This window comes from Canis lupus, chromosome 12 (assembly GCF_003254725.2).
Source record: "Canis lupus dingo isolate Sandy chromosome 12, ASM325472v2, whole genome shotgun sequence".
Taxonomy (NCBI): Eukaryota; Metazoa; Chordata; class Mammalia; order Carnivora; family Canidae; genus Canis; species Canis lupus.
In genome coordinates, this window is record NC_064254.1 from 1828871 (window position 1) to 1854122 (window position 25252).

Consider the following 25252-nt stretch of genomic DNA (forward strand, 5'->3'; position numbering starts at 1 on the left):
TATAATTTCAAAAATCATGGGCTTGATATACTTTAAAAAATTTACATAAAAGTAAACATTAAATATTACTATAACAATGTTTATTTGGGGACCACCTGAAATCATCTTCTACATCAGTGGGGTCCTCATTCCCTTTTGTGTCCTTGTCCTTGAGGAGCTTTGCTGTACTCAAATTCTCTGCTCTCCTCTCTGCCTTTACAATAGTCTTTCCATGTTCTAAACTTTTTTTCTTCTCACTTCCTTTCCCAGTCAATTAAATTTAATAAACCTTGTGGTAGGCACCGAGGATGGAGATCATGGTAAGACACAGATCTTCCTTCAAGGGGTTTATCCTCTGGTATAGAGGGATTACTAATCCAGGGGCCCCAAACAATATACAAATCCTTCCCATCGTCTTTTGATGCCCAGTTCAAGTTCTACTGCCTATGAAAGTCTTTAATGTATTATCCCTAAACAAAGAGATTTTCCTTTTCTTATTTTTTCCTGTTGTATTTTTGCTCTGAATTTTTTGATATTTATATTTTTAACATGGTTTTACTGTTTTCATTTCTGTTTATATTATTGATAAAGATATTTTGCATACCTTTACAGATGTTGCACCTAGTAGAGACTAAGTATATAGCTATTTGGTTAGATAGGAAAACACCACATTTTTTGAGAAAATACAGTTCTACATTTCTTTAATCAGAGTTTAATTTTTATTTGTGTTTTCCTGACTGATACCTCGTGAGTGTGTATTCTGAAAAACTCATATTTAGAAGCTGAAGTTTGAGACTGAGGGATCTACAAAGAAGCATTTTATGAAGCTTTTGCCAGATTATAAACAAAGAAGCAGAAAATTTGTGACTAAAAAGAATGGAGTATATTATCTTAATCTCAATCACAGAAGATGGAGAGCTAGTTTTGAAGTCTATGTGCTAGAGCAAAATTATTCAATTCTGTTTTGTTAGTTTATGAAATCTAGTGTTATTTTTTCTTCCATGAGATCTTTCTTTTACTGCTCATTTTCTTTCCTTCGCCTACTTTTGGGTCTATATTCTTGTTCTCTTTAGCCACCTTGTTTTTATACTTTTTTTTCATAGAATTTCCTTTCATATTCTTGTCCTTTCTCTTGCCTTCACCTTCATTCTTGCCCATGTCCTTTGTCCCGTTCTCCTCTCCCTTATAGTCCTTGTCCTCATCCTTCTTTATATAGTCCTCTCCATTCTTGTCCATGTCCTCTGTCCTGTCCTCCTCCTCCTCCTCCTTTATATACTCATGTCCCTTCTTGTCCATGTCCTCTGTCCCATCCTCATATCCCTTATAGTCCTTGTCCTCCTCCTTCTTTATATACTCATCTCCCTTTGTATCTATGTCTTCTGTTCTGTCCTCATATCCCGTATAGTTCTTGTCCTCCTCCTCCTTTATATACTCATCTCCTTCCTTGTCCATGTCCTCTGTCCTGTCCTCATCTTCCTTATTGTCCTTGTCTTCATCCTCCTTTATATACTTATCTCCCTTTGTGTCTATGTCTTCTGTTCTGTCCTCATATCCCATATAGTTCTTGTCCTCCTCCTCCTTTATATACTCATCTCCTTCCTTGTCCATGTCCTCTGTCCTGTCCTCATCTCCCTTATAGTCCTTGTCCTCCTCCTCCTTTATATACTCATCTCCCTCCTTGTCCATGTCCTCTGTCCTGTCCGCATCTCTCTTATAGTCCTTGTCCTCCTCCTCTTTTATATACTCATCTCCCTTCTTGTCCATGTCCTCTGTCCTGTCCTCATATCCCTTTATGTCCTTGTTTTCATCCTCCTTTATATATTTATCTCTCTTCTTGTCCATGTCCTCTGTCCTGTCCTTATCTCCCTTTGTGTCCATGCCTTCTATCTTATCCTCATGTCCTTTCTTGACCTTATCCTTCTTTTTGTTCATTTCCTCCCCCTTGTATTTATTCTTCTTTAAGCCTTTGCCTTCCTTCTTGTCTTTATCTGCTTTTGTGTCTTTGTCCTCCATGTCCTCATCTCCCTTCTTTTTCATGTTCACCTTTTCTTCTTCTTTACCTTTATCTTTTACGTCACTTCCTTTCTTTGATTGGCCCTTATCTATTTCCTTTCCTTTATCCATGTCCTCGGTATCTTTTCTTTTGTCTTCTATTTCTCTTCTCTCTTCTTTACTCTGAGTTTTCTCAGGAAGCTTTTCAATTTTCACTCCAGTTTTCTGTTTTTGTCTCTTTTCATAGGTCTCAGGGCCACTTATTTCTCCCTTATGCTGGTATTTAGGACCACTTTGGATAGTTTGGGATGGAACTATCTGAATTCTCAAACGAATATCATGTTTTGGGGTTTTCCTTGCTTCTTTAGTGTTTCTTTTTACTTCTGTTTTTGCATTTTCTTTCAAATTACCTGAAAATATAACAGATGATATAATAAAAGTGCATACATAATTCATATCTTAGGGCTTTTTTTATTGTCAAGTTTTGTTATATAACACTTATACTTTGCTCTAAATTTGAAACAATCGATTTGTTTTCTCAATAATACAAAATTTGTGAAACTGTACACATATGAAGGATTAGATAAGAAGTTCTTGAAATACAGACTCTCCAGGAATTGAACTAAGAAAAGGGAAAAATACAACACAAAGGAATTAGTAATTCCTCAGTAGAATATGGCTAGAGTGTATGATTAAAATAAAGATGTAGTATGAAAAGGATAACCTTCTCTGAGAAAATTACATTATTATATGATATTTATGATTCCTTAAGGAAATTTCATCTCCTTTTGAGTAATAAAGAGAATTGCTAAGCCAGCAGTTTGAGAGACAATGAGGCTGGAATTTTCCTTAACTATCTTTTTTTTTTTTTTTTCCTTAACTATCTTATAGGTTTTCAAGAAGTGTGTTTTAAAAGTGATTTGGAGATGGTAGCAATACTTAAGGTAGTAAAATAGCTTTTTTTTTTTAGTAACTTTGCTAATAATAGGAATATTTATTGTTGTGTGATACATGGAAAACTAAAATTAATGTTTTCATAAATAGGAAAAATAGAGCATGATTATTTGTTTTATTGAAATTCAGTTTCCTTTAGTTAATCTTTTCATGATTAATTTCTCTTTTAATTGATCTTGAGTGCTTGCTAAGTGTCAATAACCCTTTCCTTACTTAATCTAGCGCCAATAAAACAAGTAGTTACCAAAATATGAGAGGAAACATTTTAAGCAAGTAATGAGTTAGGAGTCTCCCCAAATTGGGAGTGGGTCAAAAGTTTATGAGAGCTCATAGTTGTGCATCATAGTGGCCTCCCTTTATAAGACTCCCAGATATTTGGCACTGGACACTCAGATTTATTCAGTTGGTACGTATACCAGTACACGTGCTCTCTAATTGGCTCTTCTCTTTGGCTGGAGTCAAGGTGAATGTGGCATGAGCTGTATTGGACAACAACCCCCATCCACATTTCTTCTTCTCTGTGTTTTATTAGTGAAGGAAAATTAATGCTGGAACATACAGCAACTTGAAAGTTATGAGAGCAAGCATGAAGTAATTCATAATTATGAAACTGGAGGGATGATGTTGAGGGTAGAGAGATGGGGGAGGATATCATAAAGACCATTTTCAATAGAGCTTCCAACCTGGAATGTAGGCATTGTGGAATAGGTCTGTTCTTATTTTGAGAAAGCTTGTTAGACTGAATTCAGGATAGTGAAGAGATCATTGGATGAGGAATTTAAAAATATTTGAGTTCTGTCACTATGTGGCCTTTGCCAAAGACTCTTAATCTTTTTGTATCTTAACTTTTTCATATGTACAATGAAGTTAATAATAGTGGCCTTGTTTACCTCATAGAGTTATGTGGGGACAAAATGAGAAAAAGTATATCAGACACTTTAAAAATTGCTGAAATAATAGACACAAATACATTTGAGGTTAACAACTTACAACACAAGAGGAAATTTTAATATCAAACATAATTAGTACAGTGGTCTTTTAATTTAAAAGCAATTCATGGTTCTGTGCACATACGATTGATTGGAATAAAAAGTTTGCAAAATATTCTATTTATGTAATCTTGTAATTAAAAAAAATATTATTATTATTATTTTTTAATCTTGTAATTTTTAAGCCAATCTCCTATTGGTGCAAATTTTAATTATTGTGAATAATGATGTGATAAACCACTTAATACATATGCCTTAAAAAGTTCCCTTTTTTTCCTTAGGAAACATTTCTAAAAGTATAATTTCTTAGTAAAGGATGTGCACATCTTGTATTCTGAAACATATTGTCAAATGCACTCTTGAAAAGTTAAACCAAGTTGCCTTAGTACTAATAGGGCATAGAAATAGAAATATGGCCAACACCCAAAAAACATACTCTGCATATTTTTACAATTTTTCATAAATATATAGCTTTAAAAAAAGCTCTTCTTCATTTTCCTTTGATTAACTAGTATTTTTGGATTTTTAGCATTTATTGATAATATTACCTGTATCTTTTGCTTTATTTTTTCCCCCAGAGATCATTGTATATTGAGGCTATAAAGTTTTTATGCTGTATAAATTTTGTTTTCTTAATTTCTATTTACTTTTCAGACTTGTTCATAGTGGTCATTTTTACATAGAAGTTAAAAAAATGTAGTCTAATTAATCAGACTTAAATTATAGTTTCTGTATTTTACATCATTCTTAGAAAATAATTTTGTTTGTTGAGAGTACTATAAGATTTTAGTTTACAAAGTAAAAAATATTTCATAACACACGAGTTACCTACTAATCATTTTTTAATTAAAAATAGAAATATAATATGATCCAGTAATTCTACTACTGGGTATTTACTCATAGAAAATGAAGAAACTAATTTGAAAAGATATACACCCCCCATATTTACTGAAACATTATTTATAATAGTCAAAATGTGGAAGCAGCCCAAGTGCAATCAATAGGTGAATGGATAAAGACGGTATGGTATATACATATATATGCAATGAAATATTACTCGCCATGAAATCTTGCCATTTGCAACACAGATGGATCCAGAGGGGATTATGCTCAGTCACATAAGTCAGACAGAGAGAGACAAATACCGTATGGTTTCATTTATATGTGAAATCCAGAAAATAAAACAAATAAACATAAAAACCCACACTTCTAAATACAGAGAACAAACTGGTGATTTGTCAAAGGGGAGGTGAATGAGGGAGTGGGTGAGTGCGATGAAAAGTAAAGCATAGGGAATATAAATAATATTGTAAGAATGTTGTTTGGTGACAGATATGGTGACTACACTTACCACGGTGAGCATTGAGTTGTTGAGAATCACTATGTTGTACACCTGAAAATAATATCACATTATATGTCAGTTATGCTTCAATAAAAAAGTCAAGTCTTGATATGAGACAGCTTTATAATGTAGACATTAATATTGAAAACTTTTCAAACTTCCAAATTTAGACTTGTGCATTTTTATAGAAATCAGGCTAGTGTCAAAAAAAGAGAATAAAATCTGAAGTCAAAAGAACTGGTTTAAATAAATTGGTTTATCATTTAACAGTTAAGCAACATAGGAAATGAGCCACTGATCTATTAAATATATTAAAGAAATTACCTACCTAGCCATAAATTGTTATTTTCTGGCACATAATATATCTTCAGTAAATATTTGTTTAAAATTTAAAAGGATATTTCATGGTTGAAAAATATTAATTATGAGAAGTTTTGAAAAACAAAGAGGTTCAAGGACAAAAAATATCACTCACAGTCCCACAACTCAAGGATTACCACCCTTGATTCATTTTATTCTAGATCTAGATGCTTAGATTGTATTTTAAATCAATCAATTGGGATGGCCTGGGTGGCTCAGAGGTTGAGCTGAGCGTTTGCCTTCACCTCAGGACATGATCCGGGAGTCCTGGGATTGAGTCCCGCATGGGGCTCTCTGCACGGAGCCTGCTTCTCTGTTCCTTATGTCTCTGCTTCTGTGTCTCTCATGAATAAATAAATAAAATCTTTTAAAAAAATCAATCTTTTTTCTTTTCTTTCTTTCTTTCTTTCTTTCCTTTCTTTCTTTCAATATTGTGAAAATGTCAATGTTACCCAGGGCAATATACACGTTTAATGCCATCCCTATCAAAATACCATGGACTTTCTTCAGAGAGTTAGAACAAATTATTTTAAGATTTGTGTGGAATCAGAAAAGACCCCGAATAGCCAGGGGAATTTTAAAAAAGAAAACCATATCTGGGGGCATCAGAATTCCAGATTTCAGGTTGTACTACAAAGCTGTGGTCATCAAGACAGTGTGGTACTGGCACAAAAACAGACACATAGATCAGTGGAACAGAATAGAGAATCCAGAAGTGGACCCTGAACTCTATGGGCAACTAATATTCGATAAAGGAGGAAAGACTATCCATTGGAAGAAAGACAGTCTCTTCAATAGATGGTGCTGGGAAAATTGGACATCCATATGCAGAAGAATGAAACTAGACCACTCTCTTTCACCATACACAAAGATAAACTCAAAATGGATGAAAGATCTAAATGTGAGACAAGATTCCATCAAAATCCTAGAGAAGAACACAGGCAACACCCTTTTTGAACTCGGCCACAGTAACTTCTTGCAAGATACATCCACGAAGGCAAAAGAAACAAAAGCAAAAATGAACTATTGGGACTTCATCAAGATAAGAAGCTTTTGCACAGCAAAGGATACAGTCAACAAAACTCAAAGACAACCTACAGAATGGGAGAAGATATTTGCAAATGACATATCAGATAAAGGGCTAGTTTCCAAGATCTATAAAGAACTTATTAAACTCAACACCAAAGAAACAAACAATCCAATCATGAAATGGGCAAAAGACATGAAAAGAAATCTCACAGAGGAAGACATAGACATGGCCAACATGCATATGAGAAAATGCTCTGCATCACTTGCCATCAGGGAAATACAAATCAAAACCACAATGAGATACCACCTCACACCAGTGAGAATGGGGAAAATTAACAAGGCAGGAAACCACAAATGTTGGAGAGGATGCGGAGAAAAGGGAACCCTCTTACACTGTTGGTGGGAATGTGAACTGGTGCAGCCACTCTGGAAAACTGTGTGGAGATTCCTCAAACAGTCTTTCTTTCTCTTTCTTTCTTTCTTTCTTTCTTTCTTTCTTTCTTTCTTTCTTTCTTTCTTTCTCTCTCTCTCTCTCTCTCTCTCTCTCTCTCTCTCTCTTTCTTTCTTTCTTTCTTTTCTTCTTTTCTTTCTTCTTTCCATAGTTGTGGCCTAAGTATAATTGCATTCTAAACAATTTAATGCTACGTTTCATTCTATTAAAAGCCTTTTTCCATATTATTGCAAATTGTATGTAAACAGTTTTAAATGTGCTATGATTTTTTTTACATTGTAAATACACCATAGTATTTCAGATTTATATTATTTGTGAGAGGGAAAGAGTACATACTTGCATGGAACAGCACATTGTAATGAATGTGGAAGATTTAGTAACTGTTATTTATCTAGAAATATTTGCAGTGTCTTTGCAAGGTCAAGTTATATATATAATCTAAGGAAAAATATAAAACTGATATTGGTATTAAATTGAGTATTTGGTATTAAATTGGTATTAAACGGAGTTATCTGAAGAAGGCATTTAAGTGAGGCAATCCCTGTCCCAGGCATCTGCCCTGATTTAGAGGCATTTGGTAGCTTTTATTTATTTAGAGCTATAACGGCAAATCTTAATGATAGCAAATTTCATTATAATTATGAATTATTTTCAATAACTTCATTTTTTCGGTATTTTTTTTATTGGAGTTCGATTTGCCAACATATAGTAGAACACCCAGTGCTCATCCCGTCAAGTGCCCCCCTCAATGCCCATCACCCAGTCACCGCATCGCCCCGCTCACCTCCCCTTCCACTACCCCTTGTTCATTTCCCAGAGTTAGGTGTCTCTCATGTTCTCTCACCCTCACTGATATTTCTCACTCGTTTTCTCTCCTTTCCCCTTTATTCCCTTTCACTATTTTTTATATTCCCCAAATGAATGAGACCATAATATGATTGTCCTTCTATGATATTTTCAATAACTTCATAAAGAAATGACTGCCCTAGTTGAAAACTTATTTTCAAAAACATTTGGCATATACTAATCCTGCAGCTCACTGGAGTTCATTTTAAATGTACTGTTGAGAAGGGAATATAGGGGAAGGGAGAAGAAATGTGTGGGAAATATCAGAAAGGGAGACAGAACATAAAGACTCCTAACTCTGGGAAACGAACTGGGGGTGGTGGAAGGGGAGGAGGGCGGGTGTGGGGGTGAGTGGGTGACAGGCACTGAGGGGGACACTTGACGGGATGAGCACTGGGTGTTATTCTGTATGTTGGTAAATTGAACACCAATAAAAATTATTTTATTAAAAAATGTACTGTTGAACTGGATTTGCCAATATTTTGTTTATAATGTTTATATCTATACTCATTAGGAATATTGGTCTATAGTTTTCTTCTAGTGCCCTTAGCTGGCTTTGGTATCAGAGTAATGTCAGCCTTGTAAAATGAGTTTGGAAGTGTTTTCCTCTATTCAATTTTTAGGAGGAGTTTGAGAAGTGTTGACATTAATTATTCTTTAAATATTTCATAGAATTCACCATTGAAATCATCTAGTGCCGGGATTTTCTCTATTAAGAGTTTTTTCCCCTTTACTGCTTCAGCTAGTCAGTTGTATGTCTATAAGAATGTATTTATTTATTGTAGTTTATCCAAACTGTTGCATATAATTGTTCATAAAAGTCTCTTAGAATCTTTTGTATTTCTGCAGGATCACTTGTAATGTCCCTTCTGTCATTTCTGATTTTGCATCTTCTTTTGTTTTTAATTGAGCTGCAGATTGGTTAATTTTGTATATCTTTTTGAAAAACCACCTTTAGCTTTGTTGATTTTTCTATTTTTTTTTCTGGTTTCTATTTCATTTATTTATCCTCTGATCTTTGTTATTTCCTTCCTTCTGCCAACTTTGGCTTAGTTTTTTTTTACCCCCTAGCATCTTGAAGTGTAAAGTGAGGTTGTTTATTGTCAGCCTTTTTTTCCTTAATGTTTTTCTTTTTTTTTCTTTTTTAAAGATTTTATTTATTTATTTATTCGAGAGAGAGAGAGAGAGAGAGAGAGGCAAAGACACAGGCAGATGGGAAAGGCAGGTGCCTTCGTTGTCAGTAGTTCTCCATTCTTTGATGTGAAAAGGGGCGGCACAGTCATTTAAACTTGATCCAACCGCTTTGCATCTTACAAAGTTAAACAGCTAAAAGAAGTAAAATAAGAAGGCAATGCTTGTGGAATGTACAGTGCATATTGGCGGTGCACGCCTCTTTATGATTTGCCTGCTTGCTTCTCCTGTTCAATCGTTTCTTTCGAAGGCAGTGGATTTTTCTCTTGCGTTTCTGTCTTCTTCAATTTCAATTTACCGAATTTCTCAATCTCAGCCATATCGGGTTTGTCAGACATGGTTGCAGAGGAAGCGGAGCGAGGCGCACTAGCGAGCTGGTGAGAGGAGAGGGATCCGGTCTGTGCTGCGGTCGCTACCGAATGCCCTCCTGTATCATTCTAAGTTACTTTATTACCCCCAGGACACAGGGCTTCTCATTGTCATAGCAAAGTTCTCTATACTTAAGATCTGATATTTTGATTTCTGCTTTCAAAGTAAGCTTATATGGCAATCAATATTATGTGCATTTCACTGATAAATTGCCTAAAGTCCTCCAACTCTAATTGGATTTGAACTCTAGCAACCCATGCCTCTAACATTGTTTTATCCTCACCCTTCTCCCCAGCTCTGTGTTGATTTTTTTTGACACTTTAATCCTAAATCTTTTCTTTAAGTTTTACTTCTTTGACACTTTTTCTGTACATGATTTCTTTTCTCTTTTTTTTTAGAGAGAGAGAGAAAGCTAGTGAGTGTGGGAGAGGGGCAGAGGGAGAGCGAGAATCTGAAGCAGGCTCCATGCCCAGGACAGAACACAATGTGGGGCTCAATTTCATGACCCTGAAGTCATGTACATGCTTTTCAATTTCTCTCTCCTTCTTCCTGTTATTTTCCGCTGTCTGGTATTGTTTCAAACTAGAGAGGGTTTTTTTTTTTTTTAAATTAAAGATTTTATTTATTCATGAGAAAGAGAGAGAGACACACACAGGCGGAGGGAGAAGCAGGCTTCATGCAGGGAGCCCGACATGGGACTCGAACCCGGGTCTCCAGGATCATACCCTGGGCCGAAGGCCGCGTTAAACCTCCGAGCCACCTGGGCTGCCCTAGAGAGGGTTGTTAACCTATCTTTAGTCACAGACCAAGAAGGTAGAAGATCTGACCTGGGAATCCAGGTTTGACCACATCATTCTACCTCTTTCTGAGATTTATAAACAAAGGAAAAGAACATAATTTTCTTCCTTTAATAAAACAAATGCTTAAGAGTCTACTATGTTTTATGTGGTATTATAATATATACTGGGAGTGGAGAAATGAACAGAGGAATACTGTGCCTGTACTTGCAGACTTAACAGTTGAGTATAGAAAGGATTCAGGCACATTAATAAATAGTTTCATCAATGTGGTGGACATTCAGAATAAAGGAACATTCAGTCTATAAGGTATCAAAACTCTTTAGAAACTATTAAGATCTTCTTTAATGGAAGATATTTTGGTGTGCTGGGAAATTTGTCTTTAGTGACCAGTACTGTGCAGAAGAGCATTAACAAGTATATTAAAATCCTAAATTTGAAGGTAAAATTCTATATAAAATAAAATGCTGGAAAATACTTCCAATGGTCTTGTGTAGAGCATAGGCCTCTTTAGAATCCCCACAACACAGAATGTGAGAAACAAGTGTATTTGATTACAATGAAATTGTGTTTCTTTTAAGCCAGTACATCAGACAAAGTTCACAGACATATAACAAATTGAGAAAAGATATTTTCAAATTATAAAAGTCATGAAAGATTAATATCCATAAAATGTAAGAAATGCCTGCCAAGTAATAAGGGATGGGAGCCTGAATGGAAACAATGGACAGAGAATATGAATAGACAACTTAGAAAGGGAAAGCCTGACTGGCTAGATACATGAACTCACCAGTAGACACTGAAAAACAAATTAACATAATAAGAACGTTTTCTTGTACCAACCAGAATGGCCAAAATTAGGATCATAGATAAAACAAAGTGCTCTACAGTATATGAGGTGAAGGGAACAGTCCCCCAACAAGAACCAGAATGTAGATGGTTACATTAGTATTGGAAAGCAGTCTAGGAATGAAATTAAGTATCTGTACATCTCATCAGTAGTACTGCTCCCAGTTATACCTTCTAGAGAAATAACTCACAAGATCTAAAAGAGAATGTACTCTCGATCATTAATGTGAGCTGAAAGTTGTAGTGACAATGCCATGTGTTGCAAGGGGAGTGAATAAATATGCTATAGTTGAAGTTACTGGGCAATAAATAGTATGCAGGACTTAGAAGCAACTAGTGAGTCCAAGGATACATTTTGAAAATATAGTTCAAAGCAACTAACCGGGTGATTATAAAGTGATATAAATAGGTCACAAAAATAAAGTGGTAAGTGAGAAAAGTAGGGAATTGGACTATTGCTTCATCAGTAGCCTTTTTCAAAAAAAATAAGTGAAAAGACTTATGATCCTCAAACAATACCACATTTTCTAAAGTGATAGTAGATTTATTTTTTATTTTTATTTATTTATTTTTTTTTATGATAGTCACAGAGAGATAGAGAGAGAGAGAGGCACAGAGACACAGGCAGAGGGAGAAGCAGGCTCCATGCACCGGGAGCCGGATGTGGGATTCGATCCCGGGTCTCCAGGATCGCGCCCTGGGCCAAAGGCAGGCGCCAAAACGCTGCGCCACCCAGGGATCCCAGATTTATTTTTTAAAGATTTATTTATTTATTTATTTATTTATTTATTTATTTGAACAAGCAGGAAGAAGAGCTGAGGGAGAGAAACAAGCAGACTCTGTACTTAGCAGGGAGCCCAATGCAGGGCTCAATCCTATGACCACAAGATCATGACCAAGAGCCTGACACTAAACTGACTGAGCTGCCCAGGCACCCCTGATAGTTGTGGATTTAAATACACAGTCCAACTCATTATTGATTGGATGTCATGGTGGGGTCACCAGGAGGATTTTTAAATGTAGAAAAGTAATATGAGCATATGATACTGATGAGTAGGATAATAAAGAGGGACAGATTAAAGATTCAGCAGGGTGGGATGATTGTTGGAGGTAGCCCCCCAAATTGATAAGAAGTGGGGAAATCCAGATCCTGGGGGGAGGAGTTGATCTTTATAATATATAATATAATATAAATTATAAATAAATTATATAATTTATAATATTACATAAAGTTAGTTAATTTTAAAGCAGCAGCAGGGTTTGAGAAGACTGACATCAATTCTGAAAGAAGTTCTGCTGTGGGTAAAATGCTATTGAACAGCATCCCATGCTACAGAGAAATCATTCATGAGAGGAAGATTCAACTGCTCCTGCAGAACTTCATTTTTGTCTTATTTCAAGGAATTTCCACAACCACCCCAATCTTCACCAACCACAACACTATAATCAGTCAGCAGCCATCAACATTGAGGCAAGATCCTCCATCAACAGAAAGATTGTGTCTTGTTGAAAGTACAGATGATGGTTTGCATTTTTTTTAGCAATGAAGTATTTTTAAAAATTAAGGTATATATATATATTTTTAGACAAAATGCCATTGCATACCTAATAGACTGTAGTGTAAACATAACCTTTATATGCACTGGGACGCCAAAAAATTCATTTGGCTTGTTTTGTTGCAACAATCGCTTTATTGAGGTGGTTTCGAATTGAACCTACAGTTTCTCTGAGGTATGCTTGTTATTTTATTTGGTGGCAGAAACCTGACGATTATGTGTGAATTTTTTTTTTTTTTTTTGGTCTTTCCAACATGATGCATAGCTTCTGTGGAGAAAGAGAGATGTGAAGAAATTTTACTTTCAAAAAAAAAAAAAAGAAGAAGAAATTTTACTTTCATTTTGCATCATGAGCAAATTTCAATGGTTTCTGTGGAGAATGGGAGTGCAAGCTGATGATGGAAAGTTATGACCAGCTTTGAGTAAACACTTGAGGCTGGCATCTATGATGCATGATAGTTGGTGACATTCTCTAGTAGAACCTCCAGGTACTGAGTATCAACTTTGCTTGTTATTTAAAAATTTCTTCCCTCATTTTATACCCTTTTATTTTTCTATTTTCCTTGTTATGCTTTAATTTATTTAACTTAAAACTTTAGTATGTATTTTTCCTCTAGTAAGATATTATTATGTGTTACTACTAACTCATTTGATTTGGATTGGTAACATCCTTTTTAGGTTATTCTTTCTATAATTAAATGGCTTAGTTTCCAAAAATTCAGTAAAATTATTATTTTATCCCCTACTAAAAATGACAACCAGTAAAGTCAATGATAGTCTCATGTACACTGTAATAATCCAATATATAACATAATTACAAATATCACAATGTTACTGAGAAGTTGTGTAGCTGTTGCTGAAATACAAGAAATATAAGTTTTGTTAGGCAATTATGGGTACAGCATATTTTCCCCAAATTAATTTTCCACTGGGGAATCTTATAATTAACAACAATAAGCACAATAACTTCTGCATCAATTATTTTGATACTGTCTTGACAAAATGGTCACTTAGAAAGTGTGTCAGATGCTCAGTCCTTGTGTCAGAAAGAAAGCAGTAACCTAGTTGCTGTGATATCCTTACTGTAATAAGTGAAGAACCTTTTTGTTTGCTTGTTTATATTGAAGCACAGTTGACATACAATGTTACATTAGTTTCAGGTGTACAAAATAGTGATTTGATAAGTCTATATGTTATGCTGTTCCTCCAACTAAGGAACTTTCTTTAATTACTTTTTTTCTTTTACCTCTTTTTTTTTCGCCTCAGATTTTAATTCCAAGATAGTTAACATACAGTGTTATATTCGTTCCAGGTATACAAGATAGCAATTCAACAATTCTGTACATTACTCATCAAAAGAATGTCCCTTCACCTATTTCACCCATTCTCCTAACCACCTCCCTTCTGGTAAACATCAGTTTGTTCTCTATAGTTAAGAGTCTGTTTTTCTGTTTCTCTCTTTTTTTTCTTTGTTTATTAGTTGTTTTTCTTCTTAAATTCCACATTTGAATGAAATCATGTGTGTATTTGTCTTTCTTTGATTGACTTATTTTACTTGGCATTATACCCTCTAGCTCCATCCATGTTGTTGCAAATAGCAAGGTTGCATTTGTTTTATGGCTGAGTGATATTTCATTGTATGCATTATGTATGTATCTATCTATCTCACATATATACATCTGCTTCCATAATTTGACTACTGTAAATAATGCTGCAATAATATAGGGTTACATATATCTTTTGAATTAATGTTTTCATACTCTTTGGATAAATGCTCAGTAGTGGAATTACTGGAGCATATGGTAATTCCATTTTTAATTTTTTTGAGGAACCTCCATACTGTTTTCCAGAGTGGCTGCACCAGTTTCCATTCCCAAACAGTGCATAAGGTTTTCTTGTATATTTCTATTTTTAGTTTTTTGTTTTAGCCCTTCTGATAGGTGTGAGCTGATATCTCAGTGTGGTTTTGATTTGCATTTCCCTGATAAGTTGTGGTGAGCATTTTTTCATGTATCTGTTGGCCATCTGGATGTCTTTTTTGGAGAAAGGTCTGTTCATATTTTTTGCCCATTTTTAAAGTGGTTTATTTGTTTTTTGGCATTGAGTTGTAAAATGACTTTTGGACACTAACCTTTTATCAGATATGTCATTTGCAAATATTTTCTCCCATTCAGTAGGACGTCTTTTAGTTTTGTTGATTGTTTCCTTTGCTGTGCAGAAATTTTTTATTTCGATGTGATCCCAACAGTTTATTTTTGCTTTGTTTCCTTTGCCTCAGGAGATATATCTAGAAAAATGTCAGAGAGCTATGGCCCATGTCAGAGAAGTTACTGCCTGTGGTCTCATCTAGGATTTTCTTGGTTTTGGGTCTTATATTTAGGTACTTAGTCCATTTTGATTTTATTTTTGTTTATGGTATAAAACATAACCCATTACATTCTTCACATGTAATTGTCTGGTTTTCCCATTACCATTTGTTGAAGAGACTCTCTCCCACTGAATATTCTTTATTCTTTGTTCATCTTTAATTGACTTTATTTCTGACCTATTTTGTTCCACGAATGTATGTGTCTATTTTTGTGCCAGTATCCTACTGTTTTGGTTACTTCAGCTTTGTAGTATATCTTCAAATTTGAGACTGTGAATTTGTCAGTTTTGTTCTTTTTTTAAAAGATTTTATTTATTTATTCACGAGAGACACAGAAAAAGGGGACAGGCAGAGACACAGGCAGAGGGAGAAGCGGGCTCCATGGCGGGAACCCAGTGTGGGACTTGATTCCGGAACTCTAGGATCATGCTCTGAGCCAAAGGCAGACACTCAACCGCTGAGCAACCCAATTGTTCCAGTTTTTTTTTTTTTTCAAGATTATTTTAGCTTTGAAGGTTTTTGTAGTTCCATACAAATTTTGGGGTTATTTGTTCTAGCTCTGTGAAAAAGGTTGCTCATATTTTGATAGGGATTGCATTAAATGGATAGATTGCTTTGGGTAGTATAGAAATTTTAACAATATTTGTTTTGCAAATCCATGAAGATGGGACATTTTTCCATTTCTTTGTTTCATCTTCAATCTCTTTCATCAGTATTTATAGTTTTCAGATGCTCAGATGCTACATGTCTTTCACTTCCCTGGTTAAGTTTATTCCTAAGCATTTTATTATTTTTGGTGTAATTGTAAATGGACTTGTTTTATTAATTTCTCTTTTTACAACTACATTAGTAGTATAGAAATGCAACAGATTTCTGTATATTGATTTAGCATCCAATGACCCTGCTGAATTTATTTATCAGTTCTAGTAATTTTATGGTGGAGTCTTTAGGGTTTTTTATATATAGTATCATGTCGTCTGGAAATAGTAAATATTTTACTTCTTCTTTACCAACTTAGATGCCCTTTATTCCTTTATCTTGTCTAAGTGGTGTGGCTAGGACTTCCAGAATTCTGTTGAATGAAAGTGGTGGGAGTGGACATCTTTGTCTTATTCCTGACTTTAAATGGGAAAGCCTTTCAGTTTTTACCCATTAAGGATGAGGTATCTGTGGGTTTTTCTTATATAGTTTTTATTATGTTGAAGTATATTTCTTCTAAACCAACTTTGTTGAGGGTTTTTATTATGAATGGATGCTGTACTCTGTCAAATGCTTTTTCTGCATCTATTAAAAAATCATTTAGTTTTTATCCTTTCCCTTGTTGACATGATGTATCATATCGATTGATTTGTGTATATTGAACCACTTGCATTCCAGGAATAAATCTCCTCACCTGACTGTGGAGAATGCTTTTTAAAAATATGTTGTCTGCAGCTTGCTAATATTTTGTTGAGGACTTTTGCATCCAAGCTCATCAGAGATATTGGTCTGTAGTTCTCTTTCTTGTAGTGTCTTTATCTGGTTTTCGTACCATGGTAATGCTGGCATCATAGAATGAATTTGGAAGCTTTCCTTCCTCTTCTATATTTTGGAATAATTAGAGAAAAACAGATACTAAGTCTTTTAAAAAAGTTTGATAGAATTCACCCATGAAGCCATCTGAACTTTGGTTTGTTGGAAGTTTTTTGATTTCTGATTCAATTACATTACTGATAGTCTGTTCAAGTTTTCTACTTCCTCTTGATTCAGTTTTGGGAATTTATATGCTTCTAGGAATCTACCCATTTCTTTTAGGTTGTCCAATTTGTAGGCATATAATTTTTCATAGTATTCTCTTAAAATCCTCTGTATTTCTATGGAGCCAGTTGTTACTTCTCTTGTTTCATTTTCCATTTTGTTTATAGAGCCTTCTTTCTCTTTACTCTTTTTTGATGAATCTAGCTAAATGTTTATCAATTGTGTTGCTCTTTTCAAAGAACCAGCTCCTGGTTTCATTGACCTTTTCTGTTTTTTGTTTGTTTGTTTGTTTCTGTTTCATTTATTTATGCTTTAATCTTTATTTCCTTTTTTTCTACTACTTTTGGGTTTTGTTTGTTCCTCATTTCTAACTCCTTAGGTGTAGTTTAGGTTGTTGGAGATTTTTCTTGCTTTGTGAGGTAGGCCTATATTGCTGTAAACCTCCCTCTTAGAACCACTTCTGCTGCATCCCAAAGATTTGAAAATCCTGTTTTCATTTTCATTTGTCTTCATGCATTCTTTTTAATTTTCCCTTTGATTTTTTGGTTGATACATTGCCATTTTGTTATTTAGTCTCCAAGTATAATGTTCTTTTCAGATTTTTTCTTATGGTTGACTTCTAGTTTCATAGTATTGTGGTCAGAAAAGATGTATGGTATGACTTTTACATTTTGAATTTGTTAAGATTTTTTTTTGTGGCCTAAAATGTGATCCATTTTGGAGAATGTTCCATATGTATTTGAAAAGAATGTATTTTCTGCTATTTTAGGATAAAATATTTTGATTATATCTGTTAGATTCATCTATTCCAATGTGTCATTCAAAGTCATTATTTTATTTCTTGGTTGCTATTCTGTTTATATTATCTATCCATTGATTTAAGTGAGGTGTTAAGGTCCTCTACTGTTACTGTTATCTGTTACTATAGATTATTTCCTTTATGTTTGTTATTAAATACTTTATGTATCTGAGTACTCCCATGTTGGGTCTGTAAATATTTACAATTGGTATATCTTCTTGTTGGATTATACTGTTTATGGTTATTTAGTGCCCCCTTTTTTTTGTTTCATTAAAGTCTTTGTTTTAAAGAGTATTTTTGTCTGATATAAGTATTGCTATTTCAGCTTTCTTTTCACTTCCATTGCTTGATGAAGGTTTTTGCATCCCTTCACTTTCAATCTCCTAGTGTCTTTATCTGAAAGTATTCTCTTGTAGGAAACATATAGATTGATCTTGGTTTTTTATTCTTTCTTTTGCCTTATGTGTTTTGATTGGAGTGTTTAGTTGATTTACATTCAAAGTAATTATTGATAGATATGTGCTTATTGCCATTTTGTTACTTATTTTATAGTTGTTTTTGTAGTTCTTCTCTGATCCTTCTCTTGCTATCTTACAGTTTGTTGGTTTTCTTTAGTTATATACTTGCACTTGTTTCTCTTTATTTTTTTCATATCTATTACTAGTTTTTGATTTGTGACTATCAAAGACTGGCATATAATATCTGCATATAACAGTCTATGTTAAGTTGAGAATTGCTTAAGTTTAAACCCATATTTTTTTAGTCTTCTCTCTCTGCTCATGTTTTGGGTATATGGTGTCATACACTACATCCTTTTATTTTGCGGATCCTTTGACTAATTTTTAAGATTTTATTTATTTATTCATGACAGACACAGAAAGAGAGAGAGGCAGAGACACAGGCAGAGGGAGAAGCAGGCTCCACACAGGGAGCATGATGTGGGACTTGGGCCTTGATCCTGGGTCTCCAGGATCACACCCGGGGGTGAAGGTGGCGCTAAACCACTGGGCCACTGGGGCTGTCCCTAATTTTTATAGATATATCTAATTTTACTACTTTTGTGCTTCTTACTTTTCTTATTCCTGTTTATGGTTTTTCTTTTCCACCCAAAGTGTCCACTTTAACATTTCTTGTAAGGCTAGTTTAGTTGTCATGAATTCCTCTAACTCTTGTTTCTCTGGAAAACTATCTCTTGTATCTGAATAATAGCAGTGCTGGATAGAGTTTTCTTGGCTGTATTAGCACTTATTTAGCACTTTGAATATACCATGTCACTCTCTCCTGACCCGCAAAGTTTCTGCTAAAAAATCAGCTAATAGCCTTATGATGTTTCCCTTGTGTGTAGCTATTTTCTTTTCTCTTGCTTCTTTTTAAAACTCTCTCCTTTCCATTACTTTTTGCCATTTTAATTACTATTATCTTTTTTCTTTAAATATTTTATTTATTTATTCATGGGAGACACACACAGAGAGAGGCAGAGACACAGGCAGAGGGAGAAGCAGGCTCCACGCAGGGAGCCCGATGTGGGACTCGATCCCAGGACTCCAGGACCACTCCCTGGGCTGAAGGCAGGTGCTAAACCGCTGAGCCACCCAGGGATTCCCCCCATTTTAATTACTATTATCTTGGTGTGGACTTCCATGGGTTGAATTATTGGGGGGCTCTCTGTGCCTTCTCAATCTGGATTTCTATTTCCTTTCTCAGATTTGGAAAGTTTTAAGCTATTATTTCTTTAAGTAAATTTCCTGCCCCCTTTGTACTCTCTTCTCCTTCTGAGATGCCTATAATGTGAATGTTACTATGCTTGATGGTGTTGCTGATTTCTTTTTCTTTTTTTATTTTATAAATTTATTTTTTATTGGTGTTCAATTTGCCAACATATAGAATAACACCCAGTGCTCATCCCGTCAAGTGCCCCCCTCAGTGCCCATCACCCAGTCATCCCAACCCCCCGCCCACCTCCCCTTCCACCACCCCTAGTTCGTTTCCCAGAGTTAGGAGTCCCTCATGTTCTGTCTCCCTTTCTGATATTTCCCACTCATTTTTTCTCCTTTCCCCTTTATCCCTTTCACTTTTTTTTATATTCCTCAAATGAGTGAGATCATAAAATGTTTGTCCTTCTCCGATTGACTTATTTCACTCAGCATAATACCCTCCAGTTCCATCCACGTCGAAGCAAATGGTGGGTATTTGTCGTTTCTAATGGCTGAGTAATATTCCATTGTATACACAGACCACATCATCTTTATCCATTCATCTTTCGATGGACACTGAGGCTCCTTCCACAGTTTGGCTATTGTGGACATTGCTGCTATAAACATCAGGGTGGCTGATTTCTCTTAATCTATTTTCATTTCATATTCTTTTTTCCCTCTTCTGTTCAGCTGGATTATTTTCTAATACTCTGTCCTCCAGGTTGCTGATCTGTCATTTTGCTTTCTCTGGTCTACTTTTTCCCTTCTAGTATATTTTTAAGTTTAGTTAATGAGTTTTTCATCTCTGATTGGTTCTTTTTCTGTTTTCTATCTCTTTGTTGAGGGTTTCACTGAGGTCCTCCCCTCTTTTCTCAAGTCCAGTGATTATCTTTATGGCCATTACTTTAAATTTTCTATTAGGCATTGGGGATCCCTGGGTAGCACCTGCCTTCAGCCCAGGGCGTGGTCCTGGAGTCCCGGGGTCGAGTCCCACGTCAGGCTCCCTGCATGGAGCCTGCTTCTCCCTCTACCTGTGTCTCTGCCTCTCTCTGTGTCTCTCACGAATAAATAAAAACATTTTTTTTCTATCAGGCATTATTTATCTCTGTTTTGTTTAGCTCTCTTGTAATTTAGCCCTGTTCTTTCACTTAGGACATATTCTTCTGTATCCTCATTTTGTTTAATTCCTGTGTCTGTTTCTATGTGTTAGGAAAGTTAGCTACATCTCCTGCCTTCGAAAGTAGCGGCCTTATGAAGAAGAAGAGGTCCTGTTGTATCCTGCAATGCACTGTCTCCTGTTCAGAATCTGATGTATCTGGGTTGTCTCCTATGTGTAGTGTGTGTACCCTACTGTTGTGGGTAAGCCATGTTTGCCTTCAGTCCAATCATCTGCAATGGGTCTCTTAGCCTATTGTGGACAGAGTTTGTTATCTGTGTTAGTGGGCCAGTCTGGAACTGCCCCAGGCTTGAATTGAATTAGACCAGGTATTATCCAGAGCTATGGCTACACCAAATTCCAGGGAGTGCTCTCTGTATTGTCCCCCAAGAAGCTTTCATTGGTGGGTGGGCCCTACAGTCAGATCAGATGTCCACCTCAGCCCATTGCTGGCTTTGCAGTAGAACTGGTGTGAGTGTGGTTTTCTTTCCTTCTCTCTTAGGCAGGAGTCAGTCTGAGGTGGTGTTGGCTTCTGCTGGGGCTCTTTGCACACTGCCATACTTGTGACACCACTTAGGATGGAGTCTGGCTAAAGGCATGTTGGATAGAATGGGTCCACAGGAGAATACAGGGGTGGGGCATGCAGTGCTAGCAAGGTCCGTGCAGATTTATTGTGGGAGGCTGCAGCTTCCTCAGAAAACTGCTGAAGCTGAGATGGGGCTAGAGGGGTAATATCTGCTGAAAAGTGCAGGGGTGGGTGCACTGTTAGTAAACTAGGTGAGGAGTGTTCAGACTGTGCTGGTTCCCACAGGTATATATATATATAGGCTGGGGGTGTAGGGGAGGGCATTGGAGCCTGCCAGCCCTTTTATTCTTAGAAAAGTTTCCCAAAGATCCGTGCCCCATCAGCATATACTGTAAGATTACTGAACAGATCTGCCTTCTTTCCCCCATATACTCCAGGTGTTTTTCAGACTGCTGCTTCTCTGCTGTATCTCAGCAGGGCTATTTGTTGTACTGTCTCCTTAAGCAGGGACTCAGTTTCCTATCACCCTCTGGCTTTCCTATCACAGGGTGCCCTACAATTCAATTCTAAAACATTCTTATCACACACATACAAAGAGTTAACTGTGAGGTGATTGACATGTTAATTATCTTGATCTTGGTAATCATTCACAGTCTTGGTCATTAGTCAAAATGTATATGTATATCAAATCATCATATTTTGCACTTTAAATTTTTACAATTATATTTGTCAATTATTTCTCAAAGTTGGGGGAATTTTTTAAATAAAACTCTAATTATGCTTTTTATTTTTTTTATAATTTTTTTTAAATTTTTATTTATTTATGATAGTCACAGACAGAGAAAGAGAGAGAGGCAGAGACACAGGCAGAGGGAGAAGCAGGCTCCATGCACTGGGAGCCTGACGTGGGACTCGATCCCGGGTCTCCAGGATCGCTTTTTATATAATTTTTATAAGATTAAGACTTATACCATAACCTATTATGTTCTTAATTAGGCCCCACACACTTTCCTGTCCTATTCACTCCAGCCCCACAGTGGAGATCAGATTAAATTCTATGGATTTTAGAGATCTTTTTATTATAAAAGCCTTTTGAATATTTTTTTCTATCTTAGTTAAGATAGGAGCTAGGTATTGACTGACTTCGAGGATATATATATATATATATATACTGCTCACTATCTACCAAATCTGACAGGTTTCTGGTCAACAGTTGTTTGCTCATTTTGTAGTCTTTTAAGTTATTGTATTACTTCAGAGCTGTTAATATTGTTAACAATGCTAGTGCTGTACAATTTTGAAGTCTGCCTTCCCAAAGTTCATATTTATGGTAACTTTTAGATGTGTCTTCCTTATTTACCACAACATCTAGGTTGATGTGATCTTTTGCCAAAATTTTAATTATTTTCTCTTACTAGTACAACCTATTTTCTTTGCATAAGTTAGGTTGGGAGTAGTACTCCTATTTGCTTTTTCTACCCATGGTAAGATGATTAAAGTCCATTTGAATTTGTTTAACTTTGTTGTTTCTATTTTCTTACCCCACTTACTTTTATTTTCTACTATTTTTCCATTCCATTAGAAAAATGGTATCCTTTCCAATTATACCCTATCGATTTTGATATCCAGGAGAAATATGGAGATGGCCAGTTCTTCTATTCACTTCCTTTATTATCTAGGCTTCTGATATACTTTGGGGAACTAGGTATAAGGTTTATAAATTTCCTTATGATTTTTCTTCCTCATTTCTTCTGTTTCTGTTTTCTTTACCCAGTTTTAACTCATTTTATTTAAATTCTTTGAATATTTTCTTATTCCTCTTCTCAAGAACATAACTTGATACAATGGTAAATGTTTTCAGCTTAACTTTTCTACAAATCAGTGAAGTTTGGCTTCAAGGTAATTATTAATAATTTAGTAAAATTCTTATCTTGTGCCCCAATGACAATGACAACCTTTAAAGTTAGTAGAAGGCCCATAGGACTATAATAGTCATTGAGTAGTGAAGTTACAAATAAAATAATGTACTTACCAATAGGTGGTGCTGCTTTTGTTGAAATATAAGCATAAACAATTATTTGTTAACTTACTATTGGACAACACATTTTCCTCTTAATCTTTCAACAGTAATCTTATGAAATGATACCCAAGCAGCACAAACACTTTTGCAATCATTATTTTACATCTTTAAATCCTGGCCAAATGGTTCTTTATGGGGTATGTGCCATACTTGGTGTTAAGATCGGAGAAAACTGTGGTGAGATTCTCATTTCATCACCCACTTGCTGTGGTGGCCCCTTTGTGACATCCCTGCTGTGTGAGAAGCTTATGACTAGGACTCTTTATTGAAAGGGAACCCATTACTTTACCCTATTTCCTATTTTTAACTTTGACCAACTTATTCATTTTTTCTTCCTGGCCTCTCAAGTGATCTTTCTCTTTATTCTCAAATGTTGACTCTTTTCTACATAGGTTCCATTCTATATATTTTTTTTGAAAGTAGTTCTTGATTGTTTTGAGGAATATATCCTCTTAGTTACTTAGTACATTTAAGTTTTTCAGCAAACTGTGGGCAATCTCTAAAAATTCTCACTAATGGAAATGAAGACATAATAAGAAATACTAACAAGAGATTTCAAATTTGCCAGAGAAATAAAATTGCCATGGAAATTTTAAAAATCTTCATGCATTTATTTCTCCAGAAACCACTTGTATTGAGAAATAGAAAGACAGATTTATTACCTTAAGGACAGATCTATTACCAGTTCCTAAACCATAATCAGATATGAGACTATAGTTTAATTTGCAGATTACACTAATACACTTCTTTGAATTATTTTAATATCCAATTTCCTTAGAGTACCAAAGCTTCCATAGCATTTATTAAGGCCTATTTAGGAATCACACATTGATTTGCAGTTTGTTTAGAGTTATAAAATTAAAATTTCTTTCTTAATTAGTAAGTTTTTGAGTATGAGAGAAAAGGCAAAGGATATTTAATAAAATTAATTTTAGCAGCATTGGACATAGATGCAAGTGGATTCAGCCAAAGTACACCACAGCCAAAAAGTGAAATGACCTTGGAGTAAAGACATGGAAAAGGAACTTACCACTGGCTCTCCCAACTCTATCTGTAATAAAAGCAATGAATAAATACAAAAATTCTTCAATGTAACTTTTTCCTTGAATACCAAATACATACATTATACTGATTGATTAACATGTGCCCAGGCATTGTTTCAAGTGTTTAACTATTTTAATATCCACAGAAGTCCCATGAGGTGGCTATTATTGTTCTCTTCATTATCCAGTGAAAAAACTGGGGAGAGATAGACATCTCTTAGGCATCTACCTAAAATAAGACATCACTTAAATGGTGGGGCCTGAATTTATATCTAAGCACCAAAACCTCAGAGCCTAAACTTTTATGGTCTTTTCTTTATGTATTGTCTTGATTCTTTAAAGTGTCAGCTTTAAAGTTGGCTGCTTTGGCACTATAATTGGAGACAGCAAAATCTGTTTAAATGTTAATTCTTTGAGTTTCTAATACATGATCCTCCATGATCCTTTTTTTATTTTTTATTTTATTTTTTATTAACTGTCTTTAATATTTTCTGAGGCAGAGAAGATTATTAACTTATTTGCAGTCACTGATCAAATAAGTAGTGATCTGGTATTCCAATCCATGCTTGTTTAACTTCACCTTATATGCCTTGTAGAAGCGAGAGAAGATTTTTTTTTTCTGATTATAAAACTAGTGTTCAATAAGTGTCTATAATATTTGAGGCATCATACTAGGTGCTTTCCCCCCTGCCCTCCCAAAGACTATGTCTGTGGGAGGAATTGGGCATGTTATTGCAGTAATTGCACTCATGTTGAAAGAACTCACTAAAGGCACTACAGGATATTGAAAACAAATGCCACATTACCTTTTTTTTCCCTCAGTTTTTCTAAGGAGTTAGGACCTTTTAGGAAGTATGTGCTCTCTCTTTTTAGAAGATAGTCTGCTGTAATAGGAAGATCTGTCTTTATGGAGTCAGCTGGTATAGTGGGAAAGAGAATGGGCAGATGAATGAAAGATTTAAATGTGAAAGTTAAAATGTGGAAGAAAATGAGAGATCATCTTCAAGATCTTGCATGAGGGCAAGGATTTCTTTGAACCCCCAAAGTACAAACCATAATGTGAAAAACTGCCATATGTGAGCACATGCAAATTAAATATTTCTTTTCAACGAGAACATCATACTTAATAGATTAGAGAAAATAGT

The 25252-nt window shown here is 35.2% G+C and overlaps 2 protein-coding genes across 2 annotated transcripts in view; both read right to left on the reverse strand.

The window, feature by feature from the left end:
- Window positions 1-666: 666 nt before the first annotated feature.
- The window catches only part of TSBP1 (testis expressed basic protein 1), a 155717-nt gene continuing 131131 nt past the window's right edge, over window positions 667-25252 (reverse strand). The window contains exons 31-34 of the mRNA XM_049091970.1: window positions 24095-24115; window positions 23017-23031; window positions 5266-5307; window positions 667-2381 (exon numbers count right to left, since the gene is read on the reverse strand). Of these exons, the coding sequence (XP_048947927.1) occupies window positions 967-2381; window positions 5266-5307; window positions 23017-23031; window positions 24095-24115 (1493 nt within the window). The 3' untranslated portion in view covers window positions 667-966. The remainder of the gene's footprint in view (window positions 2382-5265; window positions 5308-23016; window positions 23032-24094; window positions 24116-25252) is intronic.
- On the reverse strand, window positions 9099-9516 carry LOC112641366 (thymosin beta-4-like). Its single transcript, XM_035697925.2, has one exon. The coding sequence runs from the start codon at window positions 9469-9471 to the stop codon at window positions 9337-9339; it is 135 nt and encodes a 44-aa protein (XP_035553818.1). The 5' UTR covers window positions 9472-9516; the 3' UTR covers window positions 9099-9336.